This window comes from Schistocerca serialis, chromosome 3, assembly GCF_023864345.2.
Source record: "Schistocerca serialis cubense isolate TAMUIC-IGC-003099 chromosome 3, iqSchSeri2.2, whole genome shotgun sequence".
Classification (NCBI taxonomy): Eukaryota; Metazoa; Arthropoda; class Insecta; order Orthoptera; family Acrididae; genus Schistocerca; species Schistocerca serialis.
In genome coordinates this window covers 757,106,528-757,125,752 of record NC_064640.1, presented here as the reverse complement: position 1 = coordinate 757,125,752, position 19,225 = coordinate 757,106,528, and the positions used below count along the sequence as shown (strand labels likewise).

Sequence of the window (19,225 nt, the reverse complement as noted above, 5' to 3'; positions counted from 1 at the left end):
TCTGCCGATGGGCTCAAATTCAGATTCAGAAGGGTGACACATTTGTTAATTTGATTTTATTTACTGACGAGGCTTCAGTCACGAACCATGGAAATGTTAATTTGCATAATATGCATTAACAGGCTACAGCAAATCCATGTTGGCTGCGGCAAGTTGCACACCAAAACCGTGGTCGGTGAATATATGGTGTGGGATTCTGGAGAACAGAATTATGGTAGGAAGTACACCACATTCCTGCAAGAAACATTAGGTCTGTTATTGGAAGAAATGCCTATTGGAACAAGGGGCAGAATGTGGTATCAACACGATGGGTGTCCTGCACATTTTTCGATGGTGTCTAGAAATGAGATGCAGAGACAATTCCCAAATCGTTAGATTGGACGCAGAAGAGATGTGTAGTGGCAAGCTCGTTCGCCAGACTTGACGCCCCAAGATTATTTCTTGTGGTGATTCGTAAAAGGAATAATTTATTAAGACGTTCCTACTACACCTGAATATATGCGAGAGAGAATTGTCAGAACATGGGCTTCGGTAAGTGCGGATCTGATAAGGAATACCATTCAATCCATGGTAAGAAGATTACAGTACTGCATTGATACCCAATGGTCATCACCTCGAACACCTTCTGTAAATGGACGTTCATACCACCTCTTCGACCTTCGTTGAACTTCAAAGATCTCACTGTTACACATCATTGGATTCGTCTCGATAGTCGCTATCAGAAGATAAGTACAAAACTATTGCATCCCATTAAACAAACAAAAAAAACAACGTTATATTATGTGCCCATTGTCCCATGCAACTTTTGTCCCACAAACTTTTCAGCTCCTATCATATTTTCGGAGTTATTCTTGGAGGCGATAGTTAGTGACTCACCCTGTATAGTGATATCGGTGATTTCTTAATCGTTAATTCATCTGAAATGCAATTTCACTCAATTTGAGATTAGTATTACATCCAGGCGTCTTAATATCCACTCAAGTGTTAACAACGTTGTCCAGTCATAAAATGTGACCATCTGTAAAAGAACCTGAATTAACATCGTTTGCAGCGCGAAACGCCACGAGACGAAATATCGCGGATGAGGATCCGAGGTACAAACAGCCGAATCGAGGTAGTGCTGCGGATTCTAGATTAGATTTATATCCGAGGTGTTTTATGACCAGGAGAGTATTTTAAACTTATTGTAGTGCCCTACGAACAACGCACGTACACTGCGAACTGTTTGAGACGATGCGTTGCCCTGCCGGTAGATGCCATCTTGCCGACGAAAAATAGACTGCATATAGTGGCGCGGTTGGTCCCCAAGGATATATGCATGCTGGTGTAGATTCATTGTGCCATCCAGAATGACGATATTACCCAGGAAATGTCACGAAGACATTCCACAGATCATTACGCTCCCTCCTCTTTCTTCACCCGTTTATTTCAGACGTTTCACGCTGTACGCTCAAACCACCATCTGTCTGACGGAGCACATAACGAGATTCGTCTGAAAAGGCCACCTGTTGCCACTCATTGGGCGCCCAGTTGTTTTACTGGTGCGTAAATTCCGGTCTCCGTAGACGATGAACAGCAGTCAGTATGTTTGCATGAACTATTCACCTGCTGCGGAGTCCCGTACGCAGCAACGTTCGCTGGACAGTCATTGAGGAGGCGCTGTTGGTAGCACTTCGGTTCATCAGGGCGGGCAGTTGCTCGACAGTAGCACGTCTACTCGCCCGTATAAATCTCCTCAGTTATCATTCATCTCTTTCATCTATGGCCTATGTCGAACCACAGTTGCCTCGGCGTCGGTTTTGGATAGCGTTATTTTTTCATACACGTTATACTTTAACCACGGCTGCAACCGGACCGTCTACACACACTTAGTCGTCTCGGAAATGCATCCAGTTTTGGTCCGAAAGCGAATGGTCAGGTCCTTCAGGACGTAAGATTAATCCTGCATTTCCGCATTACGACAACGACTGGATTGTCTTCCGTGACACCTAACAATTTTATATACCCTCCACTGCTACTGGTGCCACATTACGCAGGTGTCGAAAATAGAAGATTGTCACATTAATGTTATTGTACAGCGTATAACAGTTTACCACTGATACTTTCTAGACATTCAGTTTAAGGTGCTGAAACTTGAAGCCTGCCATGAATATTACTCTTGATTACATGCTATGTTTTTACTATTGTCTCTGTCTTGATGTATGCAGATACATTTAATGCAATATAAACGGGGGTACTGTTAAGTTAAGATTTACAAAGTGTTATGTACAAAGCCAACAGTGTCACTTTCGGCGAAAAATATGCTCAACTGGACAGACTATTACGCCATCTTCATACGTTGCGATTGTCTTCGTTACATGAACTGCTATGTGCCCTGCGTAGTGCTGACGTCTCATACTTTCCAGCAAAGCGACCCGCTCGGATAGCTCAATCCGTTAACGCGCCGTTTCCAGGGCAAGGGGCGTGAGCCTTACCCATAGAAAATCCGCCTCACTGATTAACAGCGAGAGCTGGTGATCTGTCCAGCCTGCATGTGGCTCATAGGTGGTTTCCCATATCCCAGCAAGTGAATACCGGGCTGGTACCTTTTTTATCCCGCCTGTAAGGCGGTGCGTTGGTCAGCTCCTGAAATCTGACAAAGAGGCCGAATGAAGGAAGCGAGTAGGAGCAGGTAAGGTAAAGCACGTCGGTACTGTAAGAAAAGTGAAAGTGGTTTTACTATAGTATAAACATATGCAAACATATTACCTAACTTTGGGTGATGAGCTCGCAGGTGTGCAACCAATGTCCAGATAAGATAGTCTGAAGTGCCAGGTAGCTAAAGCGATGGTTCTCGGCCGTCTGCTCTTCATGAACTGGGCGAAAGTGGAGCGGCGCTCGTAGAGCTCCACAGTGTCGGCTAGAGAGCGCTGTGGCCAGCGAAGATCTTCCGCTCTTCCAGTGCCAACCTCCGTTGAGGCATCGGAACTATCGATACCACAGTAACCACGTCCCGCCTCAAATACAAGCTACATAAACATTCAGTACAAGTTCTCACATGTACAGATGAGATTTACTGTCGATGTAGACAGACGGGATACACAGATTCCGTCCGGGGGTGAAGTAAGAGAATGAGGCGCTAGATTTTTACTCTACTTAAGTTCATAATCATCATTTATCATCAGCTGGCCAAGAGCACAATATGGCAGCTAGGTATTGGTTTGTTAGATTTCACTGTCGTAAAAACAAAGTTAACAGTTTAATAATTGCATTACGATGCTCTGTTATATCAAAAAGAAAACAAATTGTTCCCATTTTGAGCGATATTTTTCGTCGCTACTTTTTCTACACCATTTGACTGCAGTATTGCTTAAAACATTTTTCTGACAAGCTTTACCGTTACTCATTAGCTTCGTAGAGAACACCTTACTTTATCACTGTCTTGAAATCTTGCCACTACTCAAGCCGGCGCACTTGATCCACAAATGGTATGTTCAGCAAAGTGAGAGTCCCTGTAACTTATCGTTTGTTACCTCTCAGACTACACATTACAGCTTTCGAAGCATATTTGAAGGTTCAAAAAGAATTTTAAAGTTATAAAGATACTGAGATCGATCTCCTTTCTTGAGTAAAGGCATATTATGTGAAAGCCTCAGCTACTGAATGACTGTTGCCTATAACTCTCTACAAACGTTTGTTACTATAGTCGTACCTCAGCAATCATTTTAAATACATCGAAAGGGTTTTCTTGTTTTATGCCTTCTTTATCGATGACAACACCATTAGGGAACCCTTGACTTCAACCAATTAATCAAAAGTGGGAATCATTCCATGATTTTCAGCTTCAGTTTGAAGAACTAATGAACATTAAACACTTGAACACTTGTTATTTCTAAAAACATCCGTTGTATGCCTGTTACCACTTTTGACGAGCTGCATTGTCAGTGGAACAAATTTTGTGATACAAAGAAACTGTGCTATAGCTTAACGAAGAAAGAAGTTTTTTTTTTTTTTTTTTTGCTTTCAGAATACTTGCATTGAATCCAAACGAAGACAATATGATGTAGCTTAATGTGGATCACTGATGATAATGAGCTCAGAATGTAAATAAATACGAGGTCATGATGAAAATTAATGCCTCCGAATTTCTTATGTGAAAACTCGTACAACCTTTTGAATAAAACAAACATTGTTAAGTTTCTGCATCTTTAGTCTTCATGCCTACATATTTAGTTTTCAACACAGTCACCCTGGGGACGAACACATTTCTCCTAACGAGATACGAGTTTGCTGACACCGGAACTGTAGAGAGTTTGACTTTGTTGACGGAGCCACAGCCTCATCTCTGCTGGCACCGCTCTATCACCACGAAAGTGAAGTCCTCGAAGTTTGCTTCCAAGTTTTCGAAACAGATAAAAATCGGATGGTGTTAAGTCGGTGCTATATGAAAGATGATCGATGACAGAGGACGCAGGGTGTAGGAGTGTTGCAGATGTTGCAGCGTTCTTCTGTGGCCTTGCATTGTCATGCTGAAGAAGAGGGTGCTTCATGTGGGGATGAACTCTTCGGATTCGAAACTCGATTACAGCACGCTGTTTCCCACTCACCGATATAGTTACGTTACAAATCATCATGTAACACATTACATTTCCGAACACTCTAGTGGCCGAGAGCTGCAACTACGTAGATGCGAAGTGTAAAAAGGAGAATAATAATAAATTTTGTTATATTTATAAATGTTTAAGAGTCTTCACATAAACCATTTGGAGGCATTACTTTTCAGTATGTCCTCATATGTAACTTGATATTTCGCTGTGTCTATGGCCTCGAATTCTTCGTTACTTCTCTCCAGGCATTCGTTGTGGCATTGTAATCCTCGTCCTCCTTCAATTCTTGCATTACAAAGCTTCCCTACAGCGAAGTAATTACTTCCTTTGTGTCCCTTTACAAATCCATTTTCACAGATCCCTAAACTCAATGAAGAACACAATTAGTAACGCAGTCTTACATCCGACTACTGCTCACCGTCTGCCTTTCGCTGCATTGTGAGCACAACTCCACAGCTTAACGTAGGCTACTACAAGTAGGCATGGCAGTCTGCAGCGTGGCTATCGGCCTCATCGTTGGTAAGCCATACAATGAGATATACGGCCACCAGGCTTTGTTCCGGACATATTCCGTAGCGTGGGGAAAACTCCATTGAACGCTGTGGGTTATTGAAAAGCTGGTGCTTTTTCGTGCGGTTGAGACCGTGGCGTGTGAAACCAGCCTTAGTAAGCTGGTCACTTTGGATGGTCTCGACTTCGTAGCCGACGGTTATTTGACTGCAGACGTAACATTGATGTGCGTGTACGTTCTTGTTGGTTGTATGGAAATAACATAGTAAGGTGGGTCGATCTGAGTAGCAGGGAGAAGTTATGACTTTGACCAAATTGGCATGACCGGTTTGTTGGTGTAGCAAGGCAGACTGTACAACGCGTCTACGAGGAATGCTGTACTACTCGCTGCCATTTAACACGACAGAAGAAAAGTGCTCCCGAAAGGACCCTTGCTTACCAAGACTGGCGTATCGTGTTCTCAATGATGATCGGTTTCAAGGCTATTAGAAAATTCTGTGGTCAGTGAATCAAATTGCCCAGCAAACTAAGTGAAGGGAACTTCCTAGTAGCACCACTACCATATATGTGAGAAGGTGCAGCGGATAATTGCATTAGCCACCAGTAGATGGTGAGCATGGCATGGAATCATTTGAGTTAAGGCAACAACGATGCTGAACTATTGCGAGATAGACTAGACTGGTTCCATGTAACCTCCTAGCATAGCGGAAATGCATGACATATGCAAGGGGATCTCTCCTTCATCAGGATTCTGGTGAAGTTGATGAGTACTAGACCAGAAGCGGCACATTTGCGTAAGAGGTGCACTGTTACATGGAATATATAGCTGTCGATTTTCTATCAATCTTTTGCAGGCCAGCAGTTTACCAGAACACAGGTTCTACGTCAGAGGGGGGGGGGGGGTGACACTGACCATCTGCAGCAGTCACGAGTTAGAATCTCCGTTATGGTACGAACTTCCTGTATTGAAGCCGCGCGGGGTAGCCGAGCGGTCTGAGACCCTTTGTCACGGTCCGCGCGGCTCCCTACGTCGAAGGTTCGAGTCCTCCCTCCGGTATGGGTCTGTGTGTTGTCCTTAGCGTAAGTTAGATTAAGTAATGTGTAAGCTTCGGGACCGATGACCTCAGCAGTTTGGTCCCATAAACCCTTACCGCAAATTTCCAAGAAAAATTCCTGTATTGAATCCGCCGTCCAGACTAGGTGCCACATCGTGTTTTACCTTCCTGACACGCTACATTCGCAGATACGTCTTTGCCTGGGAGCAGCGGGTCGACCGCCACTCACGGCAGCTGCCTTTTGACAATTTAGTGGGTGAGTCCACTGAGTGCACACTTCTGCTCAGTGCATACTTCGGCCGCCTTTGTGTGGTCATTGCTCTCTGTGTAGGCTACCTCTTCAACTTTGCTGTCTTTCTCCACGCACCATTCATATTGTTACTGTGGCTTACATAAGAGGAGAGTGTGCTAGACAGCGTGTGCAGGAACAAACAAAGCATGGCCCGAGCCATCGTGTTATTTACAAGTAGAAAATACATTATGGATTTTGACAGCCACTTCGGTCTAGACCTCAGTTCGATATATAAACACCTGCAATGCCATCCCTATAGTACTGTCGTGTGTTAAAACGAGCTCATTCTAATATGGGTGGAAATAATGAAATCTTAGCAAAATTATGAGGCTTCCAAAGAAAGATACTGTAAGTTTAAGAAATTTCACGGCGCTACAAGAAATACGCACATATAGAAGTGAGCAGTATCTCAAACTATCTCCCAAGTAGCCTGCTGGATGGAACACCCTTCGAACTCCGACATTTGATATATAGCTGCGGTCACTGCTCCAATCAGGCAAAGACCGAGAGAGATGTATAGTTATATGTGCAGTTATCTCCTTCCCGGGGGATGGTGCAGGAAGCGCAGCTAAGAAAATCAAGCATTCAGGGAGGTATATCCCGCCACAGCAAACAGGTTGTAACTCGCTGACGCCTACACGTTCACAGGTGGATATCTGTGTACGTCTCAGCGGATAAGCTTGGTTTAAGCGGCAAGCATTCCCCTCCTCCCCTCCCCCTGTCTTTCTCTGGAGAAATCATAATACTGCTTTCAAGATTAGCACTTATGCGTCGGCTGGTGTCACTTTCGGTCTGCCACAGCTCTCGGCTTGAACGAAGACGCTTAACACGACATAAATGTGTATGACATTGCTAGAGCGCACAAAATGATTCAAGTAATGGAGCTACCAATCCTATTGTCTCCATCACAGTAGTAAACTTAGTCTGGGGCTCCCTTCAGACGTGGTCAGGTGTGGCGCAGTGTGATGACACTACCTTATCCCCCCAGAAATAGATATTAGTCATACTCGGGGAGATACGCCCGTGCTCGCAGGCATAATAAAAAGACATGCAGCTTTCGCAATATTAGTGTGTCACGTCAGTATAACACTAGCAAATAGATACGGAGTATATGTACACGTGCTCACCACACAAATGTGACTGTGCACGCGCAAGAATGAGGAAAAAGTAAACTATTCTGACACAGAAAGCGGATGACTCACAGAGGTCACAGCACCTCCCTCTCATTATACGATAAAATGCTACCCTAGAGAGCTGCAGCGTTCGCATACCATGTGTCAATAATTCGATTCTTCGGAGAAGAACAATTAAGCTACCACCAACGGAATTCAGATTGTGAATAACCCATGCACAAAGACTGCTGGGAAAAGTTGGTCTGCACGCACCTGTTAACAGTAGAATAACCACAATTTCCCATCGATTTCTGCAAATGTCAGCACTATCACTTCAGGTAGCTCTGAGTTGTCGTTTATGAAGATGAGCTTCATCACCGGTGGCCTGCCCGATCTCGAGACCTCACACCATGTGGCTTTCGTCTGTGGGGTTACGTGTAAGACCCCGTTTTTATCCCCCACATGCCGGACACTCTTGAAAGTATGCGACATCGCAGTATTGGAGCTGTGAATTCGAGAATTTGAACTTTTATCTTTCCAGGAACGTTGGAATTCGGTTTCTATCTCTCGTAGTTTGGAAGCAATAAATGTTTGATATCTGTTCCTTCTTTTTTAAATAGCCCCTTACGTGTGTGTATATTCTAAGTAAATTTAGGACATGATCATGTGATCCTCTTGTAAACAACCTAGAGCTCTTAAATGAAAAAAAACTACGAATCCAACACATGCATTATGGTTATGTTTCTGACAGCTATAGCTGCGAGAGCTTATTAACCCTTAACTCGCGAGGTGACTTTACTGTAACGTACACCACGAGATGGGGTCTCTGAGATCCCTATTTTTAAACCGAGATTTAATGAAAAAATCATTTGTAATTTTTATTTTATGCTATATAAGATTTATTTTTACAGTTATTTAAGTGTTGTTCAAATACTTCTTGTTTATTTTATTGCACTAAATAAAGCCTGCAGCATTGTAATATTTATCACATAAAAGCACATAATTTTGTGTGGTTCTTTTAAATAGTACACATAAATAGGTTGTTAGAGTACTGAACTTACATTGTGAAAAATAATACAATCTCTGTTGCAAATGAATGTCGAAATTTAAATAAATTCAAGGGTTTAAACTTGAGCATAAAAAATCCACCCGACAGGTACAAAAAAATTCTGTCAAATTGTCATTCATTGCTGGGAACTACATTTTTTTTCTTATCTCTCAGAACACATTTGATTTTAACAGATACTTCAAATATTTCATTGAAGAAACAAACAGATCTCCGTCACAACTTTCCTCAAGTTCTTCCTCTTAATGATACTCATGTTCTATAGCAGAACTGTGATCACTGACTAATGCAAAATAGTCGTCTTTTTCGTTTATTTGTTGATCTGTATCACTGACACCTTCCTCCATAGACTGACTAAGAATTTCATCAAACTGGGGAAAGTTAAAAATGACATATTCGTGCCAACACAATTTGAACTATACGGTACGGTACTGAAGAAAACAGGTACGTAGTTCACTTGGCGTTGTCTAGGAGACGCCATCACCTATCAGTATCACGTGCTAACAATAAACACAAAAGGCGATAACACATCCGACAACTAGACTTGGAGAGCGAGTTCGAAAATTTTCGCGCCGTCAGAGGCCACACATCGTGAGCGAAGGTTTATAGCATGTTTCCCAGTCTTGGTCCTATAGTAAGTAACAGGGCAGAAGAAATGATTTCAATAATTCAGTTTCATTCCACCATCTGATCATCTACAAAATAGCTTCAGTATGGCTGTGTTGTGTAACCGATTTCCATATTAAAGGTATAGGTGTACAGTGCATAGCTTTACAAAACCAGTATAGGCCACGAAACTTTCTGGCAGATTAAAACTGTGTGCCGGGCCGAGACTCGAACTCGGGACCTTTGCCCGAGTTCGAGTCTCGTTTCGGCACACAGTTTTAATCCGCCAGGAAGTTTCATATCAGCGCACACTCCACTGCAAAGTGAACATTTCACTCTGGAAACATCCCTCAAGCTGTGGCTAAGCCATGTCTCCGCAATATCCTTTCTTCCAGGAGGGCTTGTTCTGCAAAGTTTGCAAGAGAGCTTCTGTGAAGTTTGGAAGGTAGGAGACGAGATACTGGCAGAAGTAAAGCTGTGAGGACGCGGTGTGAGTCATGCTTGGGTAGCTCACATACGTAACTTTCAGAAGGCACCCATTTCTATCCTCCACGTGCATTGTGTAGTGAAACGTATAGTGACGTATGAGAGTCGAATGTGTGAAGATTGTCAGTAGCGAGAATAATTGGTAACATTTTGGACGCGCTGTCTGATAGTTTAGGCATTGACCACCCACTGGAGAGTGATGGTGTCAACAACAGTAACAGAGAATGGCACAGAGAGCGGAAAGACTGTGGATCTTTCTGCTGGAGGTGAATACAGGTTGATCGGTTGGGATGTGGATGCAACTGGACGTACACTAATTGACGAAATTTGTCAAGTTGCTGCGTACACCCCAACTGACAAGTTCTCTCAGTACATTATGCCCTTCGGAGATTTGAATCCTGCTTCCCGGAGCAGGCATAATATGGCAGTGGTGACAATTGGACGATATAGAATGCTGAAGGATATTAAAGCTGGAAAGGTTTTAAAAACGAAGAGTGAAATTTCCGCCCTTACTGATTTCGTGCATTGGCTGGAGCAGATAAGTGGAAAGACAAAGCAGAGTCTTATTCTGGTTAGCCATGAAAACCAAAAATTGGCGTCATCGTTGCTGTTGGAGGCGTTGAGAAAGTACAACCTGCTGGATAGGTTTTGTGCAGTAGTGAAAGGATTCGTCAATGGTTTTTCTGTTGCAGAAGTGAAATGTGCAAAAACTGTTAAGGCTTTTACTCTTCGTACATTATCTCGGGTGCTTCTGGACAAGGAAGAAGACTTAAGTAGTGCTGTTGATAGGGCACGCCTTGCTTATCAGATCGTGCATCACTTACTTGATGAGCGAACGGAAAATAAAGGTAGTGGAGATGCATCTGTTGCGGTAGTGGAGAGCTTAAAAGAATTCATTTGGACACTGGATAAAGAGGAGGAACACATTGCCTTGTTAAAAAAGTTTATTGAGCGACAGAACTCTTTGAGGCCAATATTCAGGCCTATGATGCGTATTGACAGAAAGGAGTCGGCGAAGGCATCTGCACTTCGTAGGGCTCTGGCGCAGGCTGGTGTAAACTACGAAGATCTTTCAGCCGCACATTCCAAAGATGGAAGTAATGGTATAAATGAATTGATAACATCAAAAGTAACTAATATTAAGCCCAATGAACTGGAAGAATTGAAGAAAATTGTGAATGGACATTTTAATCCTGAATCTAAGGAGAAATCAGATGAAACACCCCAGAAAGTTGCCCCGGAAAAATCAGTCTCTGAAGGTGCAAGTGCATCAAGTACACCTGATACAAATAACTCTCCAGTGAAGGAGCCGAGCACTGGTGCTAATAATACTTCTGCTACTGCCTCGTCTCAGAGCAATGACACCTCACCTCAGAAAAGTGTTAATACTGGTGCATCCTCTCCAGCTACTCCGGAATCAAACTAATAGTAGTAATGAGACATCTAATGAGTGCCTTACTTTCCAGAGATGTTTTGTTTACCAGAAATGCATCATTTATGCCAGTGTTGCCTTAATCAGTTACATTGTTAGGTCTCTATGAAAGTATTTAGTTAAGAGAACATTAATTTGTCAGAAGAATAATTTGCTTTGATCTTGGTGGAATGAGAAGTAAGATTCATCATTTATATTTTATTTTCAATCTCAAATACAGATGAATTAAGTTTGCTACAGTTCTGCTAGACCGTTCATTGATTCACTGATTTAAATGAAGTACTCACTGTGTACTGTAAACGCCAGGAAATGGTTTTTTCTTCAGATCTCATTGTAAAAACTGTTAAATAAAAGCAATATGTACATATGTACTAAGGAAATTTTTTATTTAATGTTAATTTTCATATTATTTATAAATATATAAAGCTTTAAGTTTCTGCTGCCTTTAGTGTTTATCAGAAATATACAGAGACCTTCAAATTGGATGCGTATTCTGAGAGCTTGTTACTGAGATTGTCACCAAACTCTAGTACATTAAAGCAGAGGTATTAGTTTTAATGTATAACTTTTGTAGCAATTGCTTTTCAATTATATAACATGTATCACAAAAAAAAAAAAAAAAAAAAAAAAAAAAAAAAAAAAAAAAAAGATGGTAGAGCACTTGCTCACGAAAGGCAAAGGTCCCGAGTTCGAGTCTCGGTCCGGCACACAGTTTTAATCTGCCAGGAAGTTTCATATCAGCGCACATTCCGCTGCAGAGTGAAAATTTCATTCCTATATTCCATGTTTGTCTTTTCTTAAGTATATTGTCGACATATTGTATTGCATCCTGCCATTACCGAATAATCAATCTGAACTGCCGTTCTCCAAAACGTAAACATCCACCTAAAGGTATAAAACTTTTGTATTATAATTTCAGGAGTCAGAACCAGAAAAGACGTCACTATCCCATAATCAACAACATATAAACTTGTTTTATATCCCAGTAGATAAAAATGTGTTATCTGGAAGGCCAGCTATGTGCCTGCAACCAATCTGTCTACATGCTAGACACACTTAACTTACACCAGGGGTGCGATTTCGTTTGGCAGCAGAAGCGCTCTCGTGGTTATCAAACGCAGTCTGGGAGGAAATTTGTACGTCAGTCTGGTGATTCGACCTGCCGTACTGCCATTCACGAACTAAATTCCAGAGGGTGTTTACCTACAGGATAACGCTTGCCAACATACCGCTGTTGTAGCCCAACATTCTCTGCAGAGGGTCGACATGTTACCTTGACCTGCTCGATCACCAGATCTGCCTTCAGACGAGCGTATATGGGACATGATCAGACGACAGCTCCAGCAACATCCGCAAACAGCATTAACCGTCCCTGTATTGACAGACCGAGTGCAACAGACACAGAACTGGATTTTGGCCCTTGAACAACACGATGCATACACATTTTCATGATTGTATTCAACATTCTGGCGGTAACACCTGTTACTGGTTTACCAACATTCCAAATTTGCTACGGATTATCTCGCGCTTACACTAACCTGTGATCCTGAAATGTTAATCACTTAAAAATGTTGCGTAAACAAATGTTTCCCGAAATTCCATTGTTATACATTAATCACTTTTTGGTGTTGTGATTTTTCTTCCGTCAGCGTAGTCTCTCTGTGCAAAATCTCTCTAATAGTGATTATGTACCACTATAGAGATTTGATCACACCGGCGTTAGCAACTTCCCTTCACACTATGTAACTCGAAAATGGGCAATTTTGTTGGTACAAACCTCAGCAAATACCTTAAATATCACTTTCGATTAACGTTAAGTTCCCCGAGAGACTGCAAATATGCGGTGGGGCAGCACTCCAGATCATTGACACAGTTTATCACATACATTTATGGTAAGGAATCGAATAAGGACACTAAAACATATTACGCTTTAGTTAATCACAGTGTCTTGACGAAAGAATACGAATTCCTGACGAAAAAATTGCATAAAGAATCGTTTTTGAAAGGAAAAGAATCAATATTTAAAGCAGTAACTTACCATTAAACAACGCACTGAGGTATTGTGAATGGATCACAAACTATATAATTAATTTTAAGCCACACTCGTGTTTTGCGTATTAGTATAATACAACAGTCATCACACTAAAACGGGGCGTTTGATTTTATTGCTACATATAATGAGGTAAAAATCGTTAACTTTTTTGTGGAATATCACTTAACAGGAAATCAATTTGTACTATCCGGGGCAAACAGCGTCGGCTCGCGCTTTCGCACAGGATGAGTGAGCCCAGCACCGCCGCCGATTCAGCGGCTTACGGTTCCCATTTAATGGGCCCCGGGAAGCTCTGGTGTACTGGGCGATGACAGGCAGTCTGTCCGCCAAAATATCTGTCGCAAAAATATTGTTTGATGTAACAGTTATAGCCGGTGTTTCCGAAAATCTAATACGCTGTAGCTGTGCTACCGTTAAAGTCAAGACTTCAGTATTTAGACAGAAGATGCTATAAAAAGTAGGCACTGAGTGGTCCCAATCATGATACGTCACATTCAGACAACATGGAGTTTACCGATTTTTCTTTTTTTTCTTCGAGTGGAACTTTCCCGGCACCCAAAGGAAGGAGCGGATGCAATGTGGGCAGGGGTTGCAATACGAAGCCTGGCCGCAGTGTCCTGTTCCCTGCCCCAGGAACCAAGGAAATTGTAGGAAACGAGGAGTAACAGAGGTGCAAAGCATATCAGTGAGGCAAGGCATTTCTTATTTTCTTTTATTTGGTTAATACCATCACGCGTAGCAGGAAACAGGCATCGTGAAGTGGCGGAAACGTCAATTCCCACACTCGATGGGACTATAAATGCATATTTCGTCGGAGAAGAATACTTCAATGACAAGAGAATAATCGGTACCAAGTGTGGATAGTGCATAAATCAACTGCACTAACTGGGACTGCGGACAACTGCACAATGCCGTTCATTAAGGAAGTGCCAAAGATGAAGTTTGTGGGAATTATCTCGAGTCTGGAAAGACCAGCAGGCGAGGAGGTATCGGATGAGGACTCTTACAGGTAATAGAAGCCTGCATCTGAAGCACCAAGAACAAGACACTTATGCTGATCCACACACCAGGGGATGCTCGTCCATGTCCAGAACATCACAAGAAACAAACTTTCGGGTGTCTGTAATGTGAATCCTGTGAAGCCGTGAGAGGTGCATTTGCTTCCCATTGATCATAAGGTACCATGCAGACTGGACGTCAGTGACAAGATAAAAAGCGCATACCGATCGTCAGACGGCACTCTCATCGAAGTGGGGATGTTCTCCTCAACCAAATTTGCTAAAAAAAAGCCCTAGGTCGCCTTTCTGAACATCAAGCGCGTTGGAAATAGAGCATTGCCCCCCCCCCCCCCCCAAACCCTCCCACAATACATGGGAGTTGCAAGTCACACGTACTAATTTTAATCGTAAAAATGGTTTAGGTCACCTAAAATTATTGATCGTCGTTTGCCTATTATTTCATTACATTTAACGAATTTTCCGATTTATCTCTGCAGCGGTATCACCTGCGTAAAATTTACTGCTTTCGACACATATGGGATGTCCTAAAAATGTCACGATGCTCTGTTGCCTCGGTGGATGACGGTATCTGACGAGGGTTTCCATCTGCTGTTTATTTTTATTCTTTTTTTTTGAATATACCGAAAAACAATGAAGATTTTCGAGAATGTCAGAAGAAACATAACAAGCTGCAATGGGAAACCAGTGTCCAAAACCATCAATTCATGAAGGCAACGGAGCATCTCATGCAAAGGAGACAAGGCCTGTCTACACAGAAGCTAGCTCCATATTTTGTACTGGCGGTCCTGGCAATCAGTCGCGACCACTGAATAACAAAGAAGATTGTGAGACGTTACGTCTACGGTCCGTCAGCGCACAAAGTCATGTTTGTTGCCGAAAGGGTGCCCTAGTAGCAGGTACCGACATTCATAATTCGATGCTCTGTAGTGTCGTTGGATGATGTTTCTGGACACGCCTTCCGATCCATGATAAGTCCCCTGTACAACCCCTCAAACTCTGGTGCAACATTTCTAGGACATCCTGTATACAACTGAATGTTTTGGATGAGAGTGAACGGATATTGGAGAAAGAGACGGTGGAACCTACAGTCAGTGCAGATACTGTTTCTTATCTCATCGCTAACCCAACTTCCGCCTGCAGTATTGTAGGAGAGACAGGCAAAAAGTCCATCTCATACTCAAGACGAGTCGACGTGGTGTGGCCTGATTCAGAGAGGGTGCCGTAGACAGCACAGTGGTGAATGTGTTCGATAGGGCTAACATAGTGTGTGCCACAGGGAGAGTGACGCCTCGGATCGGCGTCTGAACCACTCTGCGTCGTAGAAATTCTGAAAGGACATAGCCTTACTGATCGCAATGCGAACAAGTACGAGGCTGGCCATCATACATGACGACAGCCTTGAACCGGCAATAACCAGGTAATCAGCGGAGCGCGCGACGCCACGGTGTCAGGAGGTTGGAGCGCACGCCGCTGAGACAGCAGCCTCGGCAGCGCAGGAGTCAGTGGGTCGCCGCCCGGTTGTGAATACCCAGCCACTGGCCCTGCCGACCACTCCGCTTACAAAGGACCAGGCCTCTGAGAAAGGAAACACGAACTATACGACACACACAAGAACTACGGATACTGTGAGGCAAAATACTTAGCACGCGGCCGCCATTGGCTCCCGTACCAACGAAGAACGGCTACAGCTCTGGTAAGCAGCGCTGTACAACATCTGGAACAGCTCCCAAAGGCGCACAGTGCACCTATGAAAGACGACACCATTGCGGACCACGAAATTGAGGAAGCTATGCCATACGATGTTTATTTATCGTCTTAAAGCGAAGATAAAACGGAAACTGGAGAGCGAAACACGAAATCAACAGGAGGAATGATTTGAGCCAGTGCAATATCAACGAAACAATCACCGATAAGAAAGAGAGAAAGAAAATTCGAGCAAACGAGAAGCGGAGGCAAAAACGGCCAAACGATTTACTCCTAATGGCTCCTCCCTTCCTATACAAGAAGAAGCACCAGTAGAGACGAACAACGCCCCTTCAGACGATTCAGGACCTACTGAAGTGACACCACCACACTGCAAAGTACCGCCAATAACCATATCTTATACGGAATATTATATACAGTTGAATGCAACCCTGAAACAATAGCTACAGGGTTCACTCAATGCAGTTTATCAGAGATATAGAATAAAGTACTATTTGGAATCCGCTGAAGATCATCAACGGGCAATGAACTTCTTCAAACAATACCAACTTCCTCTTTTCCCCCACCAGTCCTCTGAAGCAAAAGAACTTGAAGTGGTAATTAGACGTCTACCTGCTTCGGTTCCAATGGCGGAAGTGACGCGGGCTCTACAATGAAAAGGCTTCAGTATAAGACGAAGAAGGAACCATACAGCGACTTGGTGCCAATGTCCATCTTCGTCATGAATATTCCCAAATAGAAGGAAAACGACAAGATCTATTGCTTACAACATCTTCTGTAGACAAGTGTGCGAACTGAATCATACTGCGACAAAGATGGACCAAAACAATGTAAGAAGTTCCAGAGATTTGAGCACTCAGTTAATTACTGCTAGTTGCCAAACGATGTGTCCGCTGTGAAGGCTTCCATACATCGAAAGACTGCACAGTGCCGCGCACAGCAAATCAAAACACGCGGATTGTGGGAAAGACCATCAGGCTTCTTGGAAAGGTCGTGAAAAACACCAAAAATTACTTCGCAGTACCAGGGCTAGGAAACTAAAGGCGCCAAAGTAAGTACGGAAAACGCAACCGAAGCTAGTGTTTGGACAGCAAGTGGCACAATCTAATCAGACGCAAACCTCACCACTGACGAAGTGATAGGCAACAACCTCCAGTACAACTGCTACACCTGCAGGAGGTCACTCGACAACAAGAACCTACTATGTTGGATTCCACAACCGTCAGGAACGAAGGAATAAACACCCGCTACCGCAAGCCACCTGACATGGCAAAGTATTTTGAAGCCGTTTTCACAAACTTTGACGACATCGTAATGCTCCTAACAACGCCCCAGCAGAAAATTTCGTTCTTCCTGAGCACGGTAAAAGGAGCAATCAAGTCGTTCGTGAAGCCTAAAATGGATCCACGAACGCCAACTGGACATCTCCGCTTTCTTAACTGAAATACGAATGTCGTTGACACCCAAACAGGGAACTAAACGACTTTATAACATGGCACCGCATCGACGTTGCGATGGTGACGGATACCAAGCTTACGGACTCAGTAGTCTTCCGTCTCCGTAATAAGCAGACGTGCTGGTCAGATAGGATGGACCGGAGTGGAGGTGACACAGCGATTTTCGTACGAAATTCGTCACGACACCGTATGGAGACATTACCACCACTGCTGGCGTTGGAAGCTACATTTTAATGGTCCACACAGCAGTAGAAAATATCAAGTTGGTGGTGGGATACATCAGCTCAGACCGCCGGCTCATTAGAGAAGATCTACTCACATTATTCGACAGCTACCCACAAATTTTTCTAGCCAGGGTATTGAGCGCCAAACACCCCACCTGGAACTCCAGAAAGAGGAACCGGAAGGGTCTCACACTTTTTGAGCTTCAGGAGAACCTAAACTGCACCGTGCATCGACCACTCCATCCTACCAGTATCACTCACATCCTAGGGCAAACAGATTATGTCCTTAACACTGCGTTGACAAAAGTGATTGATCAAAACGCGCAGGTGAGCACCATAAATGATTTGTATTAGCACTACCTGCCAGTCGTATAAATTGTCAGCTGTGGCTGATTGCTAATCTCACCCATTAACCAAACGAAATCCAGCTGGGACCAGTTCAAAAGGTACATCTCTAATAACGTCAAGCCTTCATACGACAGCTGATATCGACACGCCAGCAGTAATTTTGTCAATGGAGATCAAACGGGCACATCGCAGGGCTGCAAACGTCACAGTGTTACCAGACCCACAATTAGCCACCTTGTCATGCCATCTGCAAGAGCAGAAGGCGCTGCGTAACAGAGTGAGAAACCGTTGGATGACATACAGAGACAGTTAACACACGAAGAATAACACATCTGTCAAGATAACTCCGAAAATGAACGGTAGAATGGAGACAACAAACATGGGAACACTCAGTGACCGAATTTGTTTTACAAACAAGGGACGAGTGAAAGTTTGTAAAACGACTCTGTAATCAAACACAAGCTAAGCGAACCATTGGGGGAACAAATGGATAGATATACGATGCTGTAGAACAGGCCGAACTGTTTCCAGATTCTTATGTCCAGCAAATGACGTCTCCGAACTCCAAGAGGTAGCACAAATCATCAGGAGGACAAACAACTCTGCACCGAGAATCGACCGTGTAACAAATCACGAGCATCTACCGTGAAAAGCCCTAATCCTCACAAGGATCATAAACAGCTACTTGACGACCGCGTATTTCAAAGCGGCACAGAAAAGGGGAAATTTGTACCAGTACCAAAGCCGATAAAAGATCTGACGCTACCCACGAACCAAAGGCGCGTAACGTTACTGCCCACACTGGGAAAAATCTTGGGACGTGTGATTTTGGGTAGGATGGCCAACTGTTTCCGGAACACGGCATTGTCTGGTCAGAGCAGTCTGCTTTCCAGCAGAAGATGTCGGCAGGATTACAACTGGTACGACTCACTGAACATACAGCATATCGATTCAATTTACGCCAATCCACGGTCGGCGTGCTTCTAGACATCGAAGAGGAGTACAACGAAGTATGGCGTGATAACCTCGTAGCGAAACTATATTCTCAGACACCGTTAGTGGACTGTTACATGAAGCTGGTAGAAAGCTTTTAACAAGGGAGAGACATCTATGTTTCAGTGGATAGCAAACATTCATGAAGGAAAGCACCGGAAGCAAGTATCCTGCAGGGATCTGTTATCTCTCCACTGCTGTTCAACGTGCACATAATGGCCAGCTAACGATGCCTATGGTGACCTGCAGTTTATTTGCCAACGACATTACCTTTCTACGTCG

At 43.4% G+C, this 19,225-nt stretch overlaps 1 protein-coding gene across 1 annotated transcript; it reads left to right on the top strand.

The window, feature by feature from the left end:
• Positions 1-9,750: 9,750 nt before the first annotated feature.
• LOC126469575 (maternal protein exuperantia-1-like) lies at positions 9,751-11,525 on the top strand. The gene has a single exon (XM_050096694.1). It carries the CDS (start codon positions 9,913-9,915, stop codon positions 11,137-11,139), a length of 1,227 nt encoding a protein of 408 aa, XP_049952651.1. The 5' UTR covers positions 9,751-9,912; the 3' UTR covers positions 11,140-11,525.
• The last annotated feature ends 7,700 nt before the right edge of the window (positions 11,526-19,225 follow it).